This window comes from Capra hircus, chromosome 6, assembly GCF_001704415.2.
Source record: "Capra hircus breed San Clemente chromosome 6, ASM170441v1, whole genome shotgun sequence".
Classification (NCBI taxonomy): Eukaryota; Metazoa; Chordata; class Mammalia; order Artiodactyla; family Bovidae; genus Capra; species Capra hircus.
Window position 1 is genome coordinate 102107160 of NC_030813.1, and position 25877 is coordinate 102133036.

Here is a 25877-nt window from a genome sequence, read left to right on the forward strand (position 1 = left end):
CAGAATCAGACTAAAAATGATCTCACTAAAAACAGATGTAACTGTTTGTTAAGCATTTCCTATCTGTGGTACAAACTTACTATACTGGCATTGCAATGTGTTTGAAAATAGTCTTGCTTTGTCTCTGTAGTAACCGTCTTTCCCCTCGACCACTGGATGTAACTCCTGGGCAGAGCTGTCAGTCTCAATCAGAATCTGTTCCCATAAATACAATGGATAAATATCATACGCATCACACTTCTGAACCAACTAGACAAGAAAGCTTGACATCTTTGAAAAATGACTTGGAAAACCACCTTGAAGACTTTGAACTGGTGAGTTATTTCCTTTGCATGAAGAACATTCTATATTTTCTCAAGTAAAATGTAGTTATACACAGCTTCCCTTTAGGGAAATTGCTGTCCTTTAGATCAGCCTCATATCTATGCTCAGTAAATAGACAACACATCTGCCGTGTTTCTCTGCTAAGAATTCAGGGAAAAGACAAGACTCGGGTACACGTCCTGACTCTCCCAGTGACTTGCTGTAATTTGGCAGATGCTATGGATGAATTACTTAATTCTTCTGAGTTTTAGCAATTTTAGCTGTAAAATAGGACTAGTAACCTCATGGTATTGTGGGAAGTATTAAATGAAATAACATATATACAGCACCTAGCCCAGTACCTATTATTTCCCAAACTCGACGAGTTACCTGTTTACTCTTTAATCAAGTTTGAATGTAATTTCATTCTCTTCCACACTGTTTTATGGGTGCCTAAATGGAATCCTTTATACTAATAACCCTAGAACTTCTAAACTTACAAATTCACTTTGGAAGTCACATTTCTAATAGAAATAATATCCCTTGGACATAAACAGTGATAGCTCAATCATCTGAAGAAAATGAAAGAGAATCTGAGTTTTGTCATTTCTGTCATTCTGTCTGACCACTTGGAGTTTTTAATTTCAAATGTAAAAGGTGAAAAAATGTGTTTGAAAAAAAATTTACAAAGTCTAAATTTGTTGATAGTTCCAATTTTTGATAAATATGGTATTTTTTGAATTTGAAAAAAAAGAATAATATCCTTAACACTGATTCAAAGTTACCCTTTTAATACTTTTTTTGTGTTATCTAAGTAATAAGTACTTATTATAGAAAAGTTAGAAAAGATTAAAACCGTCACTAGTTAGAACCCATAAACACTTCAATCTTTCCAGGCACTTTGTTTCCCTATAATTGTGTGTGTGTGTGTGTGTGTGTGTGTGTGTAGCATCTACATCTTCAGTTTCATTCTCAGCAGTAGAGTGAAAATAATCTTTGGATGATTTCCTTAGAAATCTGTCATCATGCCTATAAGCCCTAAGCAACCCTTGTGCCTCAGTTAAAATCTGAAAGAAAAATTTTTCATACAACTAAATATATCAAGTTGTGATATTTGATCACCCAGACTTCATGTTTTTACCCAAGAAAAGCTTTCTTCTGTTGCTCTTGGCATGGGTGGGGTTTTTTTTGTTGTTTATTCTGAAAATATAAGAATTGAAGCTTGAGTAAGTTCTGGGTCAGCTATCTCCAGACAAGCACATAATGTTGAATTTAAACCCAACTTTTATTTTACATTGGCAGGCAAGAGGTTGGAGGAGTACCTTCTGTCTAGAACTAGACATACATACCTGCCTTCTTCACTTGGGCAAGTTAAGCAGCCTTTTAAAGTTTAGTTTTCTCCTGTGTTAATCAATGGAAAGAATAGTTGTTTTTCCCTTTGTACTGCAAAATAGAATCACTGTTTCTTTCCTTAGGAGGTAGAACTCCTGATTACCCTAAATAAGTCGGAAAAAGGAAGCCTGGGCTTCACAGTAACCAAAGGCAATCAGAGCGTTGGTTGTTACGTTCATGACGTCATTCAGGATCCAGCCAAAAGTGATGGGAGGCTGAGACCTGGGGACCGGCTCATCAAGGTAAGACGTTTAAGCAGACTGTGTTTGTGCCAGTGTGGCTAGACAGCTGGTGCTAGTGGTAAGGAACCCACCTGCCAATGCAGGAGACACACATTCATGATCCCTGGGTGGGGAAGACCCCCTGGAAGAGGGCATGGCAACCCACTCCAGTATTCTTGCCTGGAGAATCCCATGGACACAAGAGCCTGGCGGGCTGCAGTCCATAGGGATGCAAGAATCGGACACGACCGAAGTGACTGAGCATTGCAGCAGGGCCAGAGATCAAGCCAGTGCTGCAGAAGGAAAGCCGAGAAGGCTGAGTTGATACAATGCTCTATTTCTCCGTTTGGTTTGTTTTCCTTCTCCACCTCTGAAAAATAAAGGCCTTTATATAGGCATAGTTTGAAAAGACTTTAAACAAGCAATTTTGAGTCTCAGAAAGAGAAAGTTTCTTAAATAGCTCTAAGAATAAATTTTCTGTATTAGCAAAGTAATAACATCTGTATTAGCGATAGTAATAGCATTATTATTTCATTTATAATTACTTGGTCTTTGTGCTCATGATTTCCACAGTAAAGAAGATTATTAGTAAACTAGAGACCAGACTCTTTCTTTGTTGTTGCTGCACTGGGGTCTTTGTTGCAGCACATGGGGGGCTTTGCTCAGTGCTGCGTGCAGTCTTCTCATGTTGTGGCACGTGGGCTTCTCAGTGCAGTGTGCAAGTTCTCTAGTAGCATTGCATGGATTTCGTTGCCCCGTGGCATGTGGGATCTTAGTTCCCCCACCAGGGATCAAACCCATGTCTCCTACATTGCAAGGCAGATTCTTAACCACTGGACCACCAGGAAGGTGTCCCTAGAGACCACTCTTCATTGTGAATCTCCTATTAGCCAAAATAGATTATATGGAAAGTTAGGGAAATTACTATATTTTGTCAGTAACTCCTGTGTTCCAAAAACTGTAATCCCACTTTGGCCCTTTCTTATCTCTGTAGGTTAATGACACAGATGTTACAAACATGACTCACACAGATGCAGTGAACCTACTCCGAGCTGCGCCCAGGACAGTCAGATTAGTTCTTGGCCGAGTTCTGGAATTACCCAGGATGCCTGTGCTGCCTCATTTGCTACCTGATATCACATTTACGTGCAACAAAGAGGAGTTGGGTAATGGCAAAATCAAGCTTCGGGCTGTGTGACTTTTCTTGGATAGATTAAAAGTACATACTGTTAAGCCTAAGGAAACAAATATTTTTCTATCTCCTGAAGGTTTTTCCTTATCTGGTGGTCGTGACAGCCTTCATCAAGTGGTGTATGTTAGTGATATCAATCCAAGGTCAATCGCAGCCACAGAGGGTAATCTCCAGCTCTTAGACATCATCCACTATGTGAACGGAGTCAGCACTCAAGGAATGACTCTGGAGGAAGCTAAGAGAACATTAGACATGTCACTTCCTTCAGTGGTGCTGAAAGCTACAAGGTACTCCACAGTTATTCATGGATTTGTGTGTGTGTGCACATGCATTTCAGGCCGTTAGATTCTCTTAAAGATATTCCTGAATTAGTATTTCGCAGACCAAATGTATGGGGAATTAGTAAAGATGATGTGTTTCCTTCATGATAGTCAAATGGCTGTGTCAGTTTCATGACTCATGTGCTTCTCACACTGTCCAGACCAATCTTCAGACAAGTCTCACTGATCATAGTAATGAAGCAAGGACTGAATGCCGATTGCCTTAGACCTAAATTCAGGCAAGTCCTGATGAGGCAAAGGAATGAGAATATATTGGTTGGCCCTGGCAAGTCCTGGCTGATTCCCGGAGCTGGAACACGGTCTGTCCTCCCAGAACCTCATGTCTACAACCAGTGAGGCATAGACTGTTGCATCCACTATACCTCCTGACCATTTCCCATTATAAGAAATGCTAATAGCAACTTTTCTTTCACTTAATAATGGAAATAAATTTTTTTTAATGTATGTGTTAGTTTCCTGCTATCAAATGACTACAAATTTAGTAGCTTAAACCAATAAAAATTAAATATATTAACAGTTCTGGAAGCCAGAAATATAAAACGGTCTCATTGGGTTAAAAATCAAATTGTTAGCAGAGCTGCATCCCTTCCAAAGGAGAAAATCATCTCCTTGCCTTTCCCTCCTTTTAGACATTGGCCATCTTTCTTGGCTCATAGCCCACAGCACCCTTGGTCATCATATCTGTCTGACTCTGACATTCCTACCTTCTTATTTAACTTATAAGGACTCTTGTGATTACATGAGATAATCCAGGATAATCTTAGTCTCTAGATCTTTAGGTTATTCACTCCTGTAAAATTCCTTTTGCCATATAACATAACATTCTGGGGATTATAATGCAGACATCTTTTGAGCCACTACTCTGCCTTCCACAAGGACATGAACCCAGGCTTTTTAGATTACAATCTTATATTACATAAAAGAAAACTTCACATTTGTGTCTGTGACACAGGATGGACTTTACATAGTATGTATTCCACCATATAAGAACAGTTAATAAATCATTTGATTATAAGCCTGTTTCTCCTCCTGAACCTTTAAGTTCGATTATATACTTTTCCCCTTGAACCAGTTTCCCTCAATATTTCTAAAAATTTGATTGCCTACAGTTATTTTCATAAATGTAGCTAAATGTTAATTAGTGGAGGAGAGAAGTGTTCAGACAACCTGGAAAAATGTTTTTCTGATCTACTAACCATAGATCTAGAATTTGTTGCCTCCAAATTACTAGAGCATCTCTTGAAAAATAAAGTGGAAGTGTTGGTCAGTCTGTGATGTCCAACTCTTTGTGACCCCATGGACTGACTGTAGCCTGCCAGGCTCCTCTGTCCACAGAATTCTCCAGGCAAGAATGCTGGAGTGAGTTGCCATTTCCTGCTCCAAAGTATCTTCCCAATCCAGGGATCAAACCCAGGTCTCCCACATTGCAGATAGATTCTTTACCGTCTGTACCACCAGAACATCCCTTTCCTTAGGTCTAAAATCAGTTTTTTTCATCTTTCTACTTTCGTCTTGGCTGAAGTCACTAAAGATTCAGTTCAGTTCAGTCGCTCAGCACGCCAGGCCTCCCTGTCCATCACCAACTCCCAGAGTTCACTCAAACTCATGTCCATCGAGTCGGTGATGCCATCCAGCCATCTCATCCTCTGTCGTCCCCTTCTCCTCCTGCCCCCAATCCCTCCCAGCATCAGAGTCTTTTCCAGTGAGTCAACTCTTCACATGAGGTGGCCAAAGTACTGGAGTAGTCCCAAATACCTTCCCCTTCATCCTGCTTCTAGCTACAAACTAGCCAGTTATTATTTTATTATTTAAAGAAGTGATTCTTAATCTTTTTTCAGTCACAAATATCTCCTTCCAGCATATATAGATGAAGACTGATAAAATCTTTTTTTTTTTTTTTTTACTTTATTTTTCTTTACAATACTATATTGGTTTTGCCATACATTGACATGAATCCACCACGGGTGTACATGCGTTCCCAAACATGAACCTCCCTCCCACCTCCCTCCCCATAACATCTCTCTGGGTCATCACCGTGCACCAGCCCCAAGCATGCTGTATCCTGCAAGACTGATAAAATCTTGTCTACAGCTTCAGAAAGTACCTAGACCCTTGAAGCCCATCCAAAATAAAACTCAAGGCCAAATGGTTAACAGTTTGAGAGAAACTTAAGCAAATATCTTACATAATTTACAATTTTGTTTTCTTTCTTTTTCTGTTTTAAACAACACAGAGATGGTCATCCAGTGGTTCCCAGTTCCAAGATGTCTGCTCTTTCAGCTTCAAAGTCAGCCAAAGCCAATGGTAAGGATGCAATGATTTTTTTTTTAATGATACAAGTACTTATGGAGAGGTAACTATCTTTTCCCAAAAGCAAGTTTGGGTACTGTCAATATAGTGTTCTATTGCCCTTCCAGACTATTTTGCAGAATCTAAGTGAAAAAGTGACGTTTAAATAAAAGCTTGTCTAAAATTCAGTGCGTGATAGGAAAGAGTGGAGCAGCATGGACCCTAGGATTTAAAGCTAGACAAACCTGAGTTCATTAGGTCCCGTGTTACCTTAGCAAGTTACTTGATCCACATCTAAGCCTCTGTTTTCTACCTGAGAGATGAAAAGATTATTATAAAAGTATCTACCTTATAAGGTTATAATGAGGCATAAATACAATAATATGTCAACTTATTACAATGATTGTCACATAATAATTTATTCAAGCAGTTACTGAATTTCTCTTCTGTGCCAGGCAGAGTTCTGAGCATTGTGAGTATAGCAATGAATAAACAAAGTGTCTGTCTTATAGTCTAGCATAGTAATAGAAATTATAGTATTAATAGTGGTGGCAGCAGTTGAGATTAATTAAATGCTTTTCCTGGACTAAGCATTCTTCCAGGTGCTCAGATACTCGCAACAACCCTGTGAGACTTATATCCTCCTTTTATAGAAGCAAAAACCGAGGCCCTGAAAAGTCTGATAACTTGCCCAAGCTCAAAGGGTAAATAAATAGTCAAAGCAGAATTTAAACCAGGATGTCTGACTCCATGCTCTCATTTACATAATCAGGCTTGGTAAATGTAGCTTTTATTGGCAGTATTCATACCATATAAAAATGTTAGGCACAGGGGAATATGGTTAAACTTAGAGTGTTTGAAATGTAAATCCAGTACTTCTTTATAGAGCTAAACTTTTAGGGTATTTGGCCGCCACCATGCTCAGAAGCTCAGTCGTGTCCAACTCTTTGCAACCCCATGAACTGTAGCCCACCCGGCTCCTCTGTCCATGGGATTGTCCAGACAAGAATACTGGAGTGAGTTGCCGTTTTGTTCTCCAGGGGATCTTCCCTACCCAAGGATCGAATCTGGGTCTCTTGCTTTGCAGGCAGATTCGTTACCCTCTGAGCCACCAGGGAAGCCCAGTAGTATCTAAGTACCAAAACAGCTCAGAGAAATCTGACAACTGCAGATTTGCAAACTGTGGTTTGATTATCTTCTGAAAGCTAAAGCACCTCTGGTTCTCTCCTCCTCTGTTGTTATCTTGAATGCCTTAGGGGCCCTTCCTGCTGCTTCCTGATAATTCTGGTTCACAGTAGAGTCAGACTACCTCACACAACAGTCAGGAAAGCATTTGTCTAGTGACCTCTGAGATGACTCAGAAGTTTGTAACTTTCAAGCCTGAGGAAAGTGGCTGTGCCCTGTCTGCCTTGTAGAAACTGCCTAGTAATCTGTCTTTATGGGATTCTCTGACCTAATTTATGAATTCTTAAAAATCATATAGTATCATTCATAGGAATTCTCTTGCAGTGATGAATATGTAAAATGGTACAACCATTTTGGAAAGCAGTTTGCCAATGTCTTAAAATTTTAAACATACCTACTGTGTGATCCCAATAAGCTGTGGAAAATTCTGAAAGAGATGGGAATACTAGACCACCTCACCTGCCTCTTGAGAAATCTGTATGCAGGTCAGGAAGCAACAGTTAGAACTGGACATGGAACAACAGACTGGTTCCAAATAGGAAAAGGAGTACGTCAAGGCTGTATATTGTCACCCTGCTTATTTAACTTCTATGCAGAGTACATCATGAGAAACACTGGACTGGAAGAAACACAAGCTGGAATCAAGATTGCCGGGAGAAATATCAATAACCTCAGATATGCAGATGACACTACCCTTATGGCAGAAAGTGAAGAGGAGCTAAAAAGCCTCTTGATGAAAGTGAAAGAGGAGAGTGAAAAAGTTGGCTTAAAGTTCAACATTCAGAAAACAAAGATCATGGCATCCGGTCCCATCACTTCATGGCAAATAAATGGGGAAACAGTGGAAACAGTGTCAGACTTCATTTTTGGGGGCTCCAAAATCACTGAAGATGGTGACTGCAGCCATGAAATTAAAAGACGCTTACTCCTTGGAAGAAAAGTTATGACCAACCTAGATAGTATATTCAAAAGCAGAGACATTACTTTGCCGACTAAGGTCCGTCTAGTCAAAGCTATGGTTTTTCCTGTGGTCATGTATGGATGTGAGAGTTGGACTGTGAAGAAGGCTGAGCGCCGAAGAATTGATGCTTTTGAAGTGTGGTGTTGGAGAAGACTCTTGAGAGTCCCTTAGACTACAAGGAGATCCAACCAGTCCATTCTGCAGGAGATCAGCCCTGGGATTTCTTTGGAAGGAATGATGCTAAAGCTGAAACTGCAGTACTTTGGCCACCTCATGCGAAGAGTTGACTCATTGGAAAAGACTCTGATGCTGGGAGGGATTGGGGGCAGGAGGAGAAGGGGACGACCGAGGATGAGATGTCTGGATGGCATCACGGACTCGATGGACGTGAGTCTGAGTGAACTCCGGGAGTTGGTGATGGACAGGGAGGCCTGGCGTGCTGCGATTCATGGGGTCGCAAAGAGTCGGACACGACTGAGTGACTGAACTGAACTGTGTGATCCAGTCATTCCACTTCTTTATTTACTCAGGAGAAAAGAAACCATATATCCAGAGACAAAAACTTGTCCAGGAATTTTTTAGCGGCTTTCTTTATAACTACCAAAATCAGAAACCACTCAAATGACCAAGAACTGTTGAATGAATAACCCTTTGTATAAGCAGCCTATGGAAAAACCCTAATGAACTTTTTGGCCAACCCAATAATATATTCGAACAGTAGAATATTACTCAGCAATAAAAATGAATAGACTGTTGATACATGCAACAACATAATTAAACTCAAAATAGGTATCCTGAATGAAAGAAGCCAAGTATAATAATAATACAAAATAATATAAAAATGAATTCATATTGTATTATTCAGTTTATACAAAGTTGTACAAAAGTGCAAGTTAATCTGTAGTGACAAAGGAGATCAGTGGTTGCCTGAGGACAGAGGGCAAGAGAGCAGGGACAGAGGAGAGGTTGCAAATAATAAACTGAGTATGATTCCTTTGAACGAGTAGTTCAGTTTTGGTACCCTGTTTAATTATTTTTCCTGGCAATTTAATAAAGTATCTCCTAGAAATAATGAATCTAATTAAATACATGCATTTTAACTGTAGAGGAAACAATCTCATATTTAATATATGTATTGAATTTTTGTGCTGAGGGCTAAGAGTCATTTGGTTTAGAAAACCAAAAAATCAGCATTTGGTTTAGAAAACATAGTCTCCAGTTATATCCATACTTATTTTCCTGTGTTAAATCAATAGTCTTTGTGAAATGAAATAAAGGATCTGCTGCTCTTTTCGTGCCTAGCGCAGCCATGGCTCGGGGTCCCAAGAAGCATCTGAAACGCGTAGCAGCTCCAAAACATTGGATGCTGGATAAACTGACTGGTGTGTCTGGCCCTCGTCCATCTACCGGCCCCCACAAGCTAAGGAAATGTCTCCCCCTAATCATTTTCCTAAGGAATAGACTTAAGTATGCCTTAACTGGAGATGAAGTAAAGAAGATTTGCATGCAGCGTTTCGTTAAGATCAATGGCAAAGTCCGCACAGATATAACCTAACCTGCTGGTTTTATGGATGTCATCAGCATTGATAAGACTGGAGAGAATTTTCATTTGATCTATGACACCAAGGGTCGCTTTGCTGTTCATCGTATTACACATGAGGAGGCCAAGTATAAATTGTGCAAAGTAAGAAAGATATTTGTGGGGACAAAAGGAATCCCTCATCTGGTAACCCATGATGCTCGTACCATCCGTTACCCTGATCCCCTCATCAAGGTGAATGATACCATTCAGATTGACTTGGAGACTGGCAAGGTTACTGATTTCATCAAATTTGACACTGGTAACCTGTGCATGGTGACTGGAGGTGCTAACCTGGGAAGAATTGGTGTGATTACAAACCGGGAGAGATATCCAGGTTCTTTTGATGTAGTTCATGTGAAAGATATAAACGGCAACAGCTTTGCCACTCGGCTCTCGAACATTTTCGTTATTGGCAAAGGCAACAAACCATGGATCTCTCTTCCCCGTGGAAAGGGTATTTGCCTTACCATTGCTGAGGAGAGAGATAAGAGATTGGCAGCCAAATGGAGCAGTGGATAAAACGATCGCTATGTGATGTGATTGGAAAAGTCTTTGTAATTAAAATAATACCAAGTGATTAATAGCATCTCTGGTGTTTGCTCTGGTTTGTGTTTTTGGTTTTTTTTGCTTGCTTTGAATTTTCAGGCAGGCTTGGCATTCTGGGATATGATGTCTCCTATAGGCTAGACTTCAGTGATGATAGGAGAACATATCAAACCTTGGCAAGGAGAAGCAAGTAAGTTACTTTATACACAGTAAAAAAAAAAAAAAAAAAGGATCTGCTATCTTTCCAGTGACTGTAGTTCAGCACCTACAATTTCTCTCCCATTTAGTTGGGAAAAATCTATATTCAGTTTCAAATACTAGAAACATTTAGACCAAACTGAGCTTTTATACCAACTTTTTTTTTTTTTTTTTTTTTAAGAAAAATAGTTGACTTTGTCCTTGGAATAAACCCTCCTCTAACATTTAATTCCATCTAGTTGATTTAAAATCACATGGTGTTATGACCTCTCAGTATATTAATAAAAATAAGAACATGCTTTGAAATTGTGGGTCTTCTTTCACTATTGTCCCTAATGTGTTCTGAGCGGCTCATCTTTTTCTTTCTGTTCTTCCTTCAGGTCCTCCCATTGTGGAGCCTTGTGGCAAACCTTCTCTCACACCTAAAAACTCGTTCTCCAAGGTAAGTGAAAGACCACATTCTTTAGATACCTTCTTTAGTATTGATTTTAGATACATGTACTTAGTAAGCAGATTTTATTTTCTTGGGCTCCAAAGTCACTGCAGATGGTGACTACAGCCATGAAGTTAAAAGACACTTGCTCCTTGAAAAGAAAGCTATACAAACCTAGACAGTGTGTTAAAAAGCAGAGACATCACTTAGCTGACCAGGGTCCATGTTGTCAAAGCTGTGGTTATTCCAGTAATTGTGTATGGATGTGAGAAAGTGAAAGTCACTCAGTCGTGTCAAACTCTTTGCAACCCCATGGACTATACAGTCCTTGGAATTTTCCAGGCCAGAATACTGGAGTGGATAGCCTTTCCCTTCTCCAAGGGATCTTTCCAACCAAGGGATTGAACCCAGGTCTCCCACGTTACAGGCAGATTCTTTACCAGCTGAGCTACAAGGGAAGCCCATGGATGTGACAGTTGGATCATGTAGAAGGCTGAACACCAAAGAATTGATTATTTCAAATTGTGATGTTAGAGAAGACTCTTGAGAGTCTCTTGGACTGCAAGGGGATCAAACCAGTAAATCCTAAAGAAAACAACCCTGAATATTCTCTGGAACTGAAAGGTTGTTGCTGAATCACGCAAAGATGCCAGGATTCTTGGCCTCCAGAGGAGAAGAGTTCAATCCGGGGCCACAGATGAGGCTTGATCACTCAGAGCTTTTGTGTAAGAAAGTTTTATTAAACTATAAAGGAGATAGAGAAAGCTTCTGACATAGACATCAGAAAAGGGTAGAAAGAGTACCTGCTTGCTAGTGTTAGCAATGGAGTTATATACTCTCCAGTGAATCAAAAGAATGTCTGGAGGTTGTAAAGACTTCACCAGACATATTCCCATAATTTACATTTTAAGATAACAGAATTAGCCAGAAGGTTTAATCCAGAGACTGTCCTCAGGCAGGATATATTATTGTTATATAGACCTACTCCCATAATTTACATTTTAAGATAACAGGATAAACCACAAGGTTTAATCCAGAGACCGTCCTCAGGCAAGATACATAATCATGTCAGTTCAGTTCAGTCCCTCAGTTCAGTCTGACTCTTTGCCATGAATCAGACTCTCAAGAGTCTTCTCCAACGCAACAGTTCAAAAGCATCAATTCTTCAGCACTCAGCTTTCTTCACAGTCCAACTCTCACATCCATACATGATTACTGGAAAAACCATAGCCTTGATTAGACAGACCTTAGTCGACAAAGTAATGTCTCTGCTTTTGAATATGCTATCTAGGTTGGTCATAACTTTCCTTCCAAGGAGTAAGCGTCTTTTAATTTCATGGCTGCAGTCACCATCTGCAGTGATTTTTGGAGCCCAAAAAAGTAAAGTCTGACACCGTTTCCACTGTTTCCCCATTTATTTGCCATGAAGTGATGGGACTGGATGCCATGATCTTCGTTTTCTGAATGTTGAGCTTTAAGCCAACTTTTTCACTCTCCTCTTTCACTTTCATCAAGAGGCTTTTTAGTTCCTCTTCACTTTCTGCCATAAGGGTGGTATCATCTGCATATCTGAGGTTATTAATATTTCTCCCGGCAATCTTGATTCCAGCTTGTGTTTCTTCCAGTCCAGCGTTTCTCATGATGTACTCTGCATAGAAGTTAAATAAGCAGGGTGACAATATACAGCCTTGACGTACTCCTTTTCCTATTTGGAACCAGTCTGTTGTTCCATGTCCAGTTCTAATTGTTGCTTCGTGACCTGCATACAGATTTCTCAAGAGGCAGGTCAGGTAGTCTGGTATTCCCATCTCTTTCAGAATTTTCCAGTTTATTGTGATCCACACAGTCAAAGGCTTTGGCATAGTCAATAAAGCAGAAATACATGTTTTTCTGGAAATCTCTTGCAACATTCAGAAAACTAAGATCATGGAAAATAGATGTGGAAACAGTGGCTGACTTTATTTTTCTGGGCTCCAAAATCATGGTCTATGGTGATTTCAGCCGTGAAATTAAAAGACGCTTACTCCTTGGAAGGAAAGTTATGACCAACCTAGACAGCATATTCAAAAGCAGAGACATTACTTTGCCAACAAAGGTCCATCTAGTCAACGCTGTGGTTTTTCCACTGGTTATGTATGGATGTGAGAGTTGGACTGTGAAGAAAGCTGAGCGCCATAGAATTGATGCTTTTGAACTGTGGTGTTGGAGAAGACTCTTGAGAGTCCCTTAGACTGCAAGGAGATCCAACCAGTCCATTCTAAACGAGATCGGTCCTGAGTATTCATTAGAAGGACTGATGCTAAAGCTGAAACTCCAATACTTTGGCGACATCATGTGAAGAGTTGACACATTGGAAAAGACTGATGCTGGGAGGGATTGGGGACAGGAGGAGAACGGGACGACAGAGGTTGGATGGCATCACCGACTCAATGGACATGAGGTTGAGTGAACTCCGGGAGTTGGTGATGGACAGGGAGGCCTGGCGTGCTGTGATTCCCTGGGTCGAAAAGAGTGGTACAGGACTGAGGGACTGAACTGAAGATGATAGGATTAGCCAGAAGGTTTAATCCTGAGGCTGTCCTCAGGCAGGATACTTAATCCTAAGGAATGTAGAGGAAAAAAAATGTTTGTCCTTTCTTCCTTCTTGAGAATTCCAGACCCCTCTCTCCTTGGGACCTCTAGACTTCTTATCAACTGCCTAGGAAATCAGTCTCTCAGAAGGACTGATGCTGAAGCTTCAATACTTTGGCCACCTGATGTGAAGAACCAACTTATTGGAAAAGACCCTGATGCCAGGAAAGATTGAGGGCAGGAGGGACAGGGAGCAGCAGAAGATGAGATGGTTAGATAACATTACTAACTCAGTGGGCATGAACTTGAGCAAACTCCAGAAGATAGTGAAGGACAGGGAAGCCTGTCATGCTGCAGTCCATGGGGTCACAAAGAGTCAGACATGACTTAGCGACTGAACAACAACAATAGGACTTAGTAAGTAACTCACACAGTGGAAAGCCCAACACAAGTAACCCTTCATCACTGTGCACACTTTCAGCTCTTGGTGTGACTAAGTTGTGTCTGACTCCTGTGGGCATATGGACTGTAGCCTGCCAGGTACCTCTGTCCACGGGATTCTCCAGGCAAAAACACTGGAGTAGCTTGCCATTTCCTTCTCCAGGGGATATTCCCGACCCAGGAATCAAACCCGGGCCTCCTGCATGTCAGGCAGATTCGTTACTTAGCTATGAGGGAGGCCCACATTCAGCTCTTAAATAGGCTAATTACTTACATAGAAAGCTTTAGTGCTGGGATTTTTTGATTAACATGCACAGTTCTTTTGGTTGTCTCTTAGATATCCAGAAGAGAAGAATGTAGTTAAGAGTGGGTTAATGTTGACCAGCCGTGACTCTCAAATGACAAGTCTCTGCTACTAATGAGGCAAAACTTTAGTGGCAAAACAAACAGGCTTACTTTCTTTTGAAAGATATAGAAAATGCTTCACTACGTAATAAAATGAAAGAATCTAAATCATTTAAGATTAGGATAGAGAAATCTGGAGGTGATTTAATATAACTTTTATTATGTAAATAAATTCCACTTCCCAGCTCTTTGTTTAAGGCTACATGTGTGCTCTTTTGTCTGGTTAACTTTTTTTTACTTTCTGGCATGTAATGTATGGGACTTCCTAGGTGGTGTCGTGGTAAAGAATCTGCCTGGTCATGCAGAAGATGCAAGAGATGTGGATTCAATCCCTGGTTAGGGAGGATCCCTTGGAGTAGGAAGTGGCAACCTGCTCCACTGTTCTTGTCTGGGAACTTCCATGGACAGAAGAACCTGGCAGGCTGTAGTCCATGGGGTCGCAAAGAGTCAAGACACGACTGAGCACGCACACACACATGTAATGTACACATCTCACAGCTGTATCTTTATTTCGTGGAATTGTTTTATCTTAGACACATCTCCTACAGTCTCTTCGGAACCTCAGTACTTGAATGTTTTTCCTGGTAAAATGCAGACCTGAGGCATTTCCCTCCTAGTAATCTGAAAATCTTATCAGCTCAACAAGATTTCTGGGAGTGAGCTTGGTTTAGTGCAGGAAGAGAAAATGAATTTACTGACCAGAAGCCCCAAATTCCATGCCTTTCATCTCACTGTGTTGTGTCAAACTTACGGCATGGTTTAGCATGCATGTCAAATGATTAGGACACAAAAATAAAACTTTCTTAGTGTCTGTATGTTGGTAGATTAAGACATGGCTTCACATTATGTTCTGTTTATTCAGAAGGTCTCCAATTTCACATAGCTGAAGCAACTGAATTTCCATGTATTTCTAGTGTTAGTCGTGCCATGTAGTGCTTATTTTCTTTGTAAATATCACCATGTTGTTGAAAGGGAGAAAGGGTAGAGTTTCTGTTTAAATTAACATAAAACTCTAGAAACTAGAACTTTTGTTATTTGTGATTGCAAACATTTTTGTTGGAATTAAAATCTTCCAGGAAGGCTCCCAAACAATATTCTGTCCTTGAATACTGATGTCTGTACTAAGAATTTCTCATGTAGAACAGAGTTTTATAATCCAATGAGATTTTTGACTTTATGTAACCACTGTTTGAGGCTTCTCATATGGCTCAGTGGTAAAGAATCTGCCTGCCAAGCAGGAGATGAGGTTTCAGTCCCTGGATTGGAAAGATCCCCTGGAGGAAGAAATAGCAACCCACTCCAGTGTTCTTGCCTGGAGAATCCAACTGACAAAAAGAACCTGCCAAGCTACTGTCCATAGGGTCACAAAGAGTTGGACACAACTGGGAGGCTAAAGAACAGCAGCAACCACTATTTATAGAAATTACTTTATCCTTGTATCTACTATCCTTTTCATTTTAATTTTAAAAGTTAAATCTTTAGAGTAAACCACCTTTTATTTGTATAAATTATTTTCATTTATTCAAATCACTTAATTTTGCATTTTTTTCCCTAATCATCTTTCTTTTTATAGATTGCATGCCATGAAGTGCTTCACAATTAATCATTAAATTTAAAAAGTTGCATTCCATTTAATAATTACTTTATAGTTACAAATCCATTGCTCTTTTCTTGGAGCCAAGATGAGATTTAGATTAGATTTGAAAATCTTTACAGCCAATAGTTGATCAGGTCACTAAATCAAAGACTATCCATGAAACAACTTCACAGATACTTAAAAGATTGACTTTTTTTCCATTTCCCTCAACTTCTAAGTTTAGTAGTACTATTTAACTTTTCTGAAAAAATTCTATGGAAGATAAGTCCCACAAAGTATGCTTTAAAAAGAGATTTCTGTAGTCAACTAAGTTTAGGAAATAGTACACAATGCATTTATCTTTTGACAACTCACAGTTTATATTAGTAAGTATTATGAGCATTCTTGAAATAAAAATCTTGGTTTAATGTTGTTTAATCTAGTGTTTCTAGACATATATGATGATGGAAAGGCCCATCCCCTTTGCATATATCATTGCACTGGTATTTCCTGGAAGCGCTGATGCAATGTGGGGAGATAGAAGAAGGATTTTCTACTGAGAAAGATGGGGAGAAGGACATGGAGGCCCAATGTGCAGTCTCTACCTAATCCTGGAAGTTAGTAAAATAGTAAACTAATGATTTACTTTGTTTTTTATATATATATTTTAGGTTAATGGAGAAGAAATCATTGAAATTTTGTACCCTGAAGGAAAATGTTCTACTTATCAGATGAAGGAATCAGCAAATGTGATTCTGTACAAAGGTAGTTTTCCAAATCAGCCATCCAATTACTCTAATAATTACTCTAATTATTACTCTAATAATTCAAGTTTTAAAGAAATATTGGTAGCCTTTCTTATTTGCCTTACATGCTCCTATATTTTACAAGGAAAGATTGTTGTTCAAAGAAATAAAAGAATAGCATAAACTTAATATTATTAGCTGTACTACTGTACAAATTTCCAATATTCAATCTCACCTCTTAAGATTAAAACAATTTTTAATTGCTTGAAGAGAGAGCAGTTTTATTTGATAATGTTTCTTGTATTCTCTGAAGCAGCAATTCACAAGCTACCTAATAACTGAGAAATTTTTTCTTAAAGATGTTTGGGCTGCCCTGTTGTTTTATATTATATATCCATAATCTTTGTAACATCTTTAGTTGACCTTCTTTAGTTTTTTTTATAAATTAATAATTTAGGACTAGTTTAGGGAAATAAAACATTAAATTATTAATATTTCATGAAAAGGTATATCACACACATTGATTTTATTCAGTTGCATTTGTGTCAGAATAGTTCTAGAAGTAAAAACTTCTTTCCCTGTCATTGCTGCTTTTTCAGAGTAAATGCTTAAAATTTGAAGTACCTGGCATATTATATGTTCCACGTGGTCTCTTTCTCCTATCAATATTTTTTAAAGTAATACCCCATGTTGATTACTGTTTTTCAAGAATCTGATGGACAAGAAGATGAGAACTACGATGATCCTCAGGAAGCTGAAGTCATCCAGTCTTTGCTGGATGTTGTGGATGAGGAAGCTCAGAATCTTTTAAACCAAAATAATGCATTAGGAGATGCCTGTGTTCCAGGTAGATGAACCAGAATGAGTAAGTTAGTACCCTAAAGGATACCGGCAGGCCTCTGCAGAGCATTTTAATTCCTCTTGGCCCATTTCTCTTGCCCAGGTGCATTGAAAGCCAATGGGAAGTCATCTGAAGAGAGAGCAGAAGATACATATTGTGATGGTTCACCTTTACCTGAAGATTTTACAGAGGTAAGGATAATACCTAGGCAGACACTACGATGCTGTCTCTTGTTAGAATTCCCAGATAAGGTCTTACCTCTCCCAGCCTACCAGTTTCCCTTTCAAATATTAGAGATAATATCCTGATGGCTGGTTAGTAACCTCAGTTACTCATAGTTAGAACTGGTATCTTTTACTCATTTTGCAGAAAGAACTTACCCTTAAAATCATTTAACTTCTTTTGGTGAAGTTTTCCATTCAGGAAAAAAGTGCCTGAAAATCTTAAATTCTTTTTTTTTTTTTTTGGTATCTTTATTATTGTTGCACCAAATAAAAGTTGGTAATTCTAAGATCCCATTCCAGGTAGAAAATTTTATTTTTATCCTAGAATGCTTGTTTTCTTCTGTCTTTCTTGAATTCTTGGTCTTAATTATCATGAAAACATATTTTTTTCAGTTATTCCATGGCTTTTGCTGTGATTGGCCTGCAATTTCAACTGAGACATGTTTTAATAGATTTGGGCAGCTGGCTCATTCATAATACATTAGATTAGTTGGATCCAAACTAATAAAACTAAGCTAAGAATTAGTGTTCAACATATATAAATTTATTAAAATTTATATATGTTTTAAGAAATTTGTTTTAAGAAAATAAAACTCAAAAGTTGGAATCATCTTAGATTCATTTTCTTGTTGCATTTGAGAGTCATCCTATGCCAAACAATTACATTTAGAATGAATAAACAACAGGGTTCTAATGTGTAGCACAGGGAATTATTTTCAATATCCTGTAACCATACTGGAAAAGAATACTAAAAAAAAAAGAATGTTTCCAACAAAAAGTCATCCCATTCCAGAGAAAGTATTACTATTCAAATTTCCTTAAGCCAAAAGAAGAAAAAGACAGAGAAAGAAACAGTTTTCAAAATATAATGATAAACTTATTTAAGAGGCTTCATATTTTCTGGGATATTGAGCTGACTAAGAAAAAAGCATGAAATAGTGGATAAATAATATGTTGTTGTTCAGTCTCTCAGTTGTGTCTGACTCTATGCAACCCCATGGACTGCAGCATGCCAGGCTTTCCTGTCCTTCACCATCTCCCAGAGCTTGCTCAAATTCATGTCCATTGAGTGGATGATGCCATCCAACCATCTCATCCTATATTACCCGCTTCTCCTGCCCTCAATCTTTCCCAGCATCAAGGTCTTTTCCAATGAGTCAGCTTTTCACATCGGGTGGCCAGAGTATTGAAGCTTCAGCGTTAGTCCTTCCAATGAATATTCAGGGTTGATTTCCTTTAGGATTGGCTGGTTTGATTTCCTTGCAGTCCAAGGGACTATCAATAGTCTTCTCTAGCACCACAATTTGAAAGCATCAATTCTTCAGTGCTCAGCCTTCTTTATGGTCCAACTCTCACATCCACACATGACTACTGGAAAAACCATAGCTTTGACCATAGGGACCTTTGTTGGCACAGTGATGTCTCTGCTTTTTAATATGCTGTCTAGCTTTGTGATAGCTTTTCTTCCAAGGTGCAAGCGTCTTTTAATTTCATGGCTGCAGTCACCATCTGCAGTGATTGTGGAGCTCAAGAAAATAAAGTCTTTCACTGTTGCAGTTGTTTCCCCATTTGTTTGCCATGAAGTAATGGAACTGGATGCCATGATCTTCGTTTTTTGAATGTTAAGTTTTAAGCCAGCTTTTTCATTCTCTTCTTTCACCTTCATCAAGAGGTTCTTTAGTTCCTCTTCTCTTTCTGCCATAAGGGTGGTGTCGTCTGCATATCTGAGGTTATTGATATTTCTCCCAGCAATCTTGATTCCAGCTTGTGCTTCACCCATCCTGGCATTTCACATGATGCACTCTGCATATAAGTTAAATAAGCAAGGTGATGATATACTGCCTTGACGTATTCCTTTCCCAATTTGGAACCAGTCCATTGTTCCATGTCCAGTTCTAACTTGCTTCTTGACCTGCATACAGATTTCTCAGAAGGCAGGTCAGGTGGTCTGGTATTCCCATCTCTTGAAGAATTTTCCAGTTTGTTGTGATCCACACAGTCAAAGGCTTTGACATAGTCAAAATAATACATAAGCCTACTCAAACTAGGCATCACTGTATCTATATGAATCTGATCTTGCTCATTGTTTGAGGATAATTTCCCCTCACAGGTCTTCTTAAACTTCCTAAAGAGCATCTTCAAAATTGTCAAAACCAAGCTGCTTTGGATTCTTACTATGCATGTATCCACACACAGTCTCATATACACTTGATTATTTTCATTTAAAACTTACAAATAATTAATGTGTGTAAATAAAAGGAAGCATTTATCTGTTTGGTATGTATTTCCTAACCTTAAAAAAATGACTACACAAATATTGGATAGCTCACAATATATCATGCTGTCGTGTTTTTTTATGTAAGATGCTGTTCTTTTGTACTATTAATAATTATACCAATAAGCTCTTTGTAAAATGTTTTCTGAATATTTTAAACCAGACTGACTTTAATCATATTTTATTAATAATACTATTTAAAATATGCCTTGCAATGTATGTTCTGAAATCTCTTAACTAAGGCCATAATGACACATCTTTCTAGACAGCATATTAAAAAGCAGAGACATTACTTTACTAACAAAGCTCCATGTAGTCAAAGTTATGGTTTTTCCAGTAGTCATGTATGGATGTGAGAGCTGGACCATAAAAGAAGGCTGAAGACCGAAGATGTTTTCAAATTGTGGCACTAGAGAATATTCTTGAGAGTCCCTTCGACTACAAGGAGATCAAACCAGTCAATTCCAAAAGAAATCAACCCTGAATATTCATTGGAAGGACTGATGGTAAAGCTGAAGCTCCAATACTTTGGCCACCTGTTGCAAAGAGATGACTCATTGGAAAAGACTCTGATGCTGGGAAACATTGAGGGCAAGAGGAAAAGGGAGAAACAGAGGATGAGATGGTTGGATGGCATTACTGAATCAATGGCCTTGAGTTTGAGCAAACTCTGGGAAGTAGTGAAGGACAAGGGAGCCTGGCATATTGCAGTCTATGGGGTCACGAAGAGTCGAACACCAGTTAGTGACTGAACAAAAACAACCCTTGACTACAATAGTCTCTCCCTGTCCCCCATCCACAGTTCCACTGTAAGAGGTTTCAGTTACCCACAGGCAACCTCAGTTAGAAAATGTTAAATGGAAAATTCAAGAAATAAACAATTCACAAACTTTTAACTGCATGCCATTTTAAGTAGTGAGATGAAATTTTGCACAGTCATGCTCCATCCCACCCATAACCCAGATCATCACTTTGCCCATAAGTCAGTCAGTAGCCATCTTGGGTATCGGAGCAACCATTGCAGCATCGAAGTGTGTGATGTAACTTATTTGTGTTTCTGTAACTTATTGCACTTAAGAATGGCCCTGAAGTGCCAGAGTAGTGATGCTGGCAGTTTGAATTCACCGAAGAGAAGCCATAAGTGCTTCCTTTAAGTGAAAAGATGAACGTTCTCTACTTCATAAAGGAAGAAAAAAGTCATATGCTGAGGTTAGTTCTATAGTGCGAACAAATCTGTGAAATTGTGAAGAAGGAAAAAAGAAATCTGTGCTACAGGTTCTGTTGTTGCACTTCAGACTGCAAATGTTATGGCCACAGTCGTGACAGTGCTTAGTGAAGATGGAAAAGGCATTCAGTTTGTGAGCGGAAGACATGAACAGAAGACAGTGTTGAGTACTGTCCGTGGTTTCCGTCATTCACTGGGGGCTTTGAAACAAATCACGCTCAGATAAGGGAAGGGGTTACTGTGACTCTTAGTAAAGTGCTTCAGGCCAGTGTCTGTGTCTTATTTATGAATGAAGGAATGAATGCCAGTCATAGGTGTTATTGTAAATTATCATCTAATGTTTCAAAACTCTTCACTTCAGCTGTTGCTGAACTTGTTGGATTATTTGGGGGATAACAGGGTTAGAAGGGACGTCAGGGCTTCTGTCCATTTTCGCTTGTGCAGTCTAGTGGTCAGTTTGGGAGATGTACACGTGCAAGTGGCTCAGGAGTAAAGAATCTGCCTGCCAATGCAGGAGACACAGGAGACGCAGGCTCAGTCTCTGGGTCAGGAAGATTCCCTGGAGGAGGAAATGCCAACCTACTCTAGTATTCTTGCCGAGATAATCCCATGGACAGTGGAGCCTGGAGGGCTACAGTCCACGGGTTCACTCAGACACGACTGAGCAGGCACACACAAACCATACATAGATGAACTTTGCAAAATTAGTGAGAAATCGGTTAGTACAAGTATCAACATAGTGTATGTCAAACTGGGCTGTATCTAGTTATTTTAATATTGATAATAACACTTTACTCTTATAAAAGGCTTTATACTTTGCAAAATGATTACACGCATGGTAGATTCCTAGATCAGGATTATGGTGGGGAATAAGAAATCCAAATGACTTTACTTGGAAATACAAGTTTTAGACCAGACTGAAATTTTCAACTCTTAAAAACAGATAAGATCTAAGAAGCTTTGTTTTTTTTTTTTTTAGTTGTCAGTGGATTAAAAACAACCTACTCTTTTTTTTCCTCCATAGAAGTTCTGTGTTTCCCTCAGATCAATTGAAAAGGATATCAGAGTAACTTAATTATAGATACTTTTTAACTCTACAGTGTCTACAACTAACAGGGCAAATAAACATGCAATTACAAGTTGTGATAAAGTCTATGAAGTTTAAAAGAGAAAGTGCTTGAAAAGAGAATAACCAAGGAGAACTGTGTTTAGCCTGGGTGGTAGGAAACATCCTTAGAAGATAAAGACACTTAAGATTAGTAAGGAAAAAGTGAAAAAAGATGAGTGATTTTGAAGAGCTCAAGAAAGGCCCATCAGTTTAAAGTCTAGTTAGGGAAGGCGAGAGTAAAACCATATGGAATGTAGAGCTGGACGGAAGCCAGATAATGCAGTCTTGAAGTGAAAGGAATTTCCGGTTAAGATAATTTGCTCTGATGAAGATTGAGATGTAAGATTAACCATGTAAAAATTACACTTGGCATCTTTTTCTAAGTGTAGCAAAATGCTTCTTCAAGACTTGGGTCTCTGGGACTCAGCTAAACTATGAACTAATTAATTTGTGTTCCCTAGAGAGACACCCTTTACTTTAAAATTAAAAGGGCGAATGTGGTATTACTTATGTGTGCAATCCGAAGTATGATACAAGCAAACTTACTTACAAAATAGAAACAGACTCACAGATAAAACAAACTTATGGTTACCAGAGGAGAAAGGGGTTGGGAGTTGGGATTACTTAGTTTAAGATGGACAGATACTGACTTTTATATATAGAATATATAACAACAAAGACCTACTGTATAGCACAAGGAACTATATTCAGTATCATGGAATAAACTATAATGGAAAATAATACATAAAAGTGGTCTTATATGTGTTTATAGATACATATACATTTATATGTATATAACTGAATCACTTTGTTGTACGCCAAAAACTAGCACAACATTGTAAATCAACTGTAATTCAATTTTAAAAGTATTTTTTAATAAATAAATGGGCAAGATAATTTAACACGTTGGAAATTTTAGCTTTTAAACTGTTGTTCAGTTGCTAAGTCATGTCTGACTTTGCAACGGCATTGACTGCAGCATGCCAGATTCCTCCGTCCTCCACTGTCTCCCAGAGTTTGCTCAAACTCATGTCCATTTAGTTGGTGATGCTGTCCAACAATCTCATCCTCTGTCATCCCCTTCTCCTCCTGCCTTCAATCTTTGCCAGCATCAAGATGTTTTCCAGTGAGTCGGCTCTTCACGTCAGGTGAATATTCAGGGTTGATTTCCTTTAAGATTGACTAGTTTGATGTCCAAAGGATCTCAAGAATCTTCTCCAGCACCACAATTTGAAAGCATCAGTTCTTCGGCACTTAGCTTTCTTTATGGTCCAACTCTTACATCTGTACATGACTGCTGGAAAAAAACATAGCTTGGACTATATAGACCTTTGTTGGCGAAGTGATGTTTCTGCTTTTTAATATGCCGCCTAGGTTTGTCATAGCTTTCCTCCCATGGAGCAAGCATCTTTTAATTTCATGGCTGCAGTCACCATCTACAGTGATTTTGGAACCCAAGAAAATAAAGTCTGTCACTATTTCCACTCTTTCCCGTTCTATTTGCCATGAAGTGAACTCTTAGTTTTTGAATGTAGAGTTTCAAGTCAGCTTTCACTCCTCTTTCACCCTCATCAAGAGGCTCTCTGGTTTCTTTTTTTACTTTCTGCCATTAGAGTGGTTTAGTTTCAGTTCAGTTCAGTCGCTCAGTCCTGTCCGACTCTCTGCGACCCCATGAATCGCAGCACGCCAGGCCTCCCTGTCCATCACCAATTCCTAGAGTTTACTCAAACTCATGTCCCTCGAGTCAGTGATGCCATCCAGCCATCTCATCCTCTGTCATCCCCTTCTCCTCCTGCCCCCAATCCCTCCCAGCATCAGGGTCTTTTCCAATGAGTCAACTCTTCACATGAGGTGGCCAAAGTATTGGAGTTTCAGGCATCATCTGCATATCTGAAGTTGTTGATATTTCTCCAGGCAGTCTTGATTCTAATTGTAATCCATCCATCCTGGCATTTCTCATAATGTGCTCTGCATATAAGTTAAATAGGCAGGGTGGCAGTATACAGCCTTGACATACTGCTTTCCCAATTTGGAACCAGTCCGTTGTTCCATGTCCAGTTCTAACTGTTGCTTCTTGACCCACATACAGGTTTCTCAGGAGACAGATAAAGTGATCTGGTATTCTATCTCTTCAAGGATATTCCACAGTTTGTTTTGATCCACACAGTTAAAGGCTTTCACGTAGTCAGTGAAGCAGAAGTAGGTGTTTTTCTTGAATTCTCTTGTTTTCTCTGTGATCCAAAATGTTGGCAATTTGATCTCTGGCTCTCTGCCTTTTCTAAATCCAGCTTGTACATCTGGAAGAGCTCAGTTCACATACTGCTAAAGCCTCGCTTGAAGGATTTTAAGCATAACCTTACCAGCGTGTGAAATGAGTACAATAGTACAGTAGTTTGAATGTTCTTTGGCTTTGCCCTTCTTTGGGATTAGAATGAAAACTGATCTTTTCTAGTCCTGTGGCCACTGCTGAGTTTTCCAGATTTGCTGAGTATTGAGTACAGCATGTAAACAGCATCATCTTTGAGAATTTTAAATAGCTCAGCTGAAATTCCATCACCTCCACTAGCTTTATTCATAGTGATGCTTCCTAAAGCCCACTTGACTTCACACTCCAGAATGTCTGGCTGTAGGTGAGTCACCACACCATCGTGGTTATCTGGGTCATTATGATCTTTTTTGGATAGTTCTTCTGTGTATTCTTACCATCTCTTCTTAATCTCTTCTGCTTCTGTTAGGTCCTTACTGTTTCTGTTCTTTATCGTGCCCATCCTTGCAAGAAATGTTCCCTTGATGTCTCCAGTTTTCTTGAGAGATCTCTAGTCTTTCCCATTTGATTGTTTTCCTCTATTTCCTTGTATATTTCATTTAAGAACACCTTCTTATCTCTCCTTGCTATCCTCTAGAACTCTGCATTCAGTTGGTTATATCTTTCCTTTTCTCCCTTGCCTTTCACTTCTCTTTTTTCCTAAGCTGTTTGTAAAGCCGCCTTAGACAACCACTTTGCCTTCTTGCATTTCTCTTTCTTTAGGATAGTTTTGGTCACTGTTTAAAAACATGTCACAATTTTTTAAGGAATCTCCACACTGTTCTCCATAGTGGCTGTACTAGTTTGCATTCCCACCAACAGTGTAAGAGGGTTCCCTTTTCTCCACACCCTCTCCAGCATTTATTGCTTGTAGACTTTTGGATCGCTGCTATTCTGACTGGTGTAAAATGGTACTTCATTATGGTTTTGAGACAGAAAAACACCAATACAGTATACTAACACATATATATGGAATTTAGAAAGATGGTAATGATAACCCTGTATTCGAGACAGCAAAAGAGACACAGATGTTTAGAACGGACTTTTGGACTCTGTGGGAGAGGGAGAGGGTGGGATAATTTGGGAGAATGGCATTGAAACACGTATACTATCATGTAAGAAACAAATCGCCAGTCTATGTTTGATACAGGATACAGGATGCTTGGGGCTGGTGCACAGGGATGATCCAGAGAGATGATATGGGGTGGGAGGTGGGAGGGGGGTGCAGGATGGGGAACTTGTGCATCCGTGGCTGATTCATGTCAATGTATGGCAAAACCAATACAGTATTGTAAAACAAAATAAAGTAAAAATAAAAATTTAGAAATAAATAAGTAAATAAAAAATAAAAACTTGTCACAAGTGCACATGTAAACAATCATTACTTTAGGTTTTCCTTTTTCTTTTTCCTTACCTCTGTACATTCATATCCCCTATGTAAGAAATGGAAAAACAAGATGAATGTGAAGATGGGTAAATGGAGCCAGCAATAATTCTTGAGCCACTGTGGATGCCTC

The 25877-nt window shown here is 39.1% G+C and overlaps 1 protein-coding gene and 1 pseudogene across 8 annotated transcripts in view; both read left to right on the plus strand.

Moving 5' to 3' along the window:
- The window catches only part of PTPN13 (protein tyrosine phosphatase, non-receptor type 13), a 219810-nt gene that overhangs the window by 178128 nt on the left and 15805 nt on the right, over positions 1 to 25877 (plus strand). For all 8 annotated transcript variants that reach the window (XM_018049692.1, XM_018049694.1, XM_018049696.1 and 5 more), the window contains 9 exons: positions 131 to 314; positions 1779 to 1937; positions 2911 to 3082; positions 3185 to 3395; positions 5683 to 5753; positions 10591 to 10652; positions 16308 to 16401; positions 17092 to 17229; positions 17326 to 17414. In XM_018049692.1, the coding sequence (XP_017905181.1) occupies positions 131 to 314; positions 1779 to 1937; positions 2911 to 3082; positions 3185 to 3395; positions 5683 to 5753; positions 10591 to 10652; positions 16308 to 16401; positions 17092 to 17229; positions 17326 to 17414 (1180 nt within the window). The remainder of the gene's footprint in view (positions 1 to 130; positions 315 to 1778; positions 1938 to 2910; positions 3083 to 3184; positions 3396 to 5682; positions 5754 to 10590; positions 10653 to 16307; positions 16402 to 17091; positions 17230 to 17325; positions 17415 to 25877) is intronic.
- LOC102183408 lies at positions 9179 to 10000 on the plus strand (annotated as a pseudogene).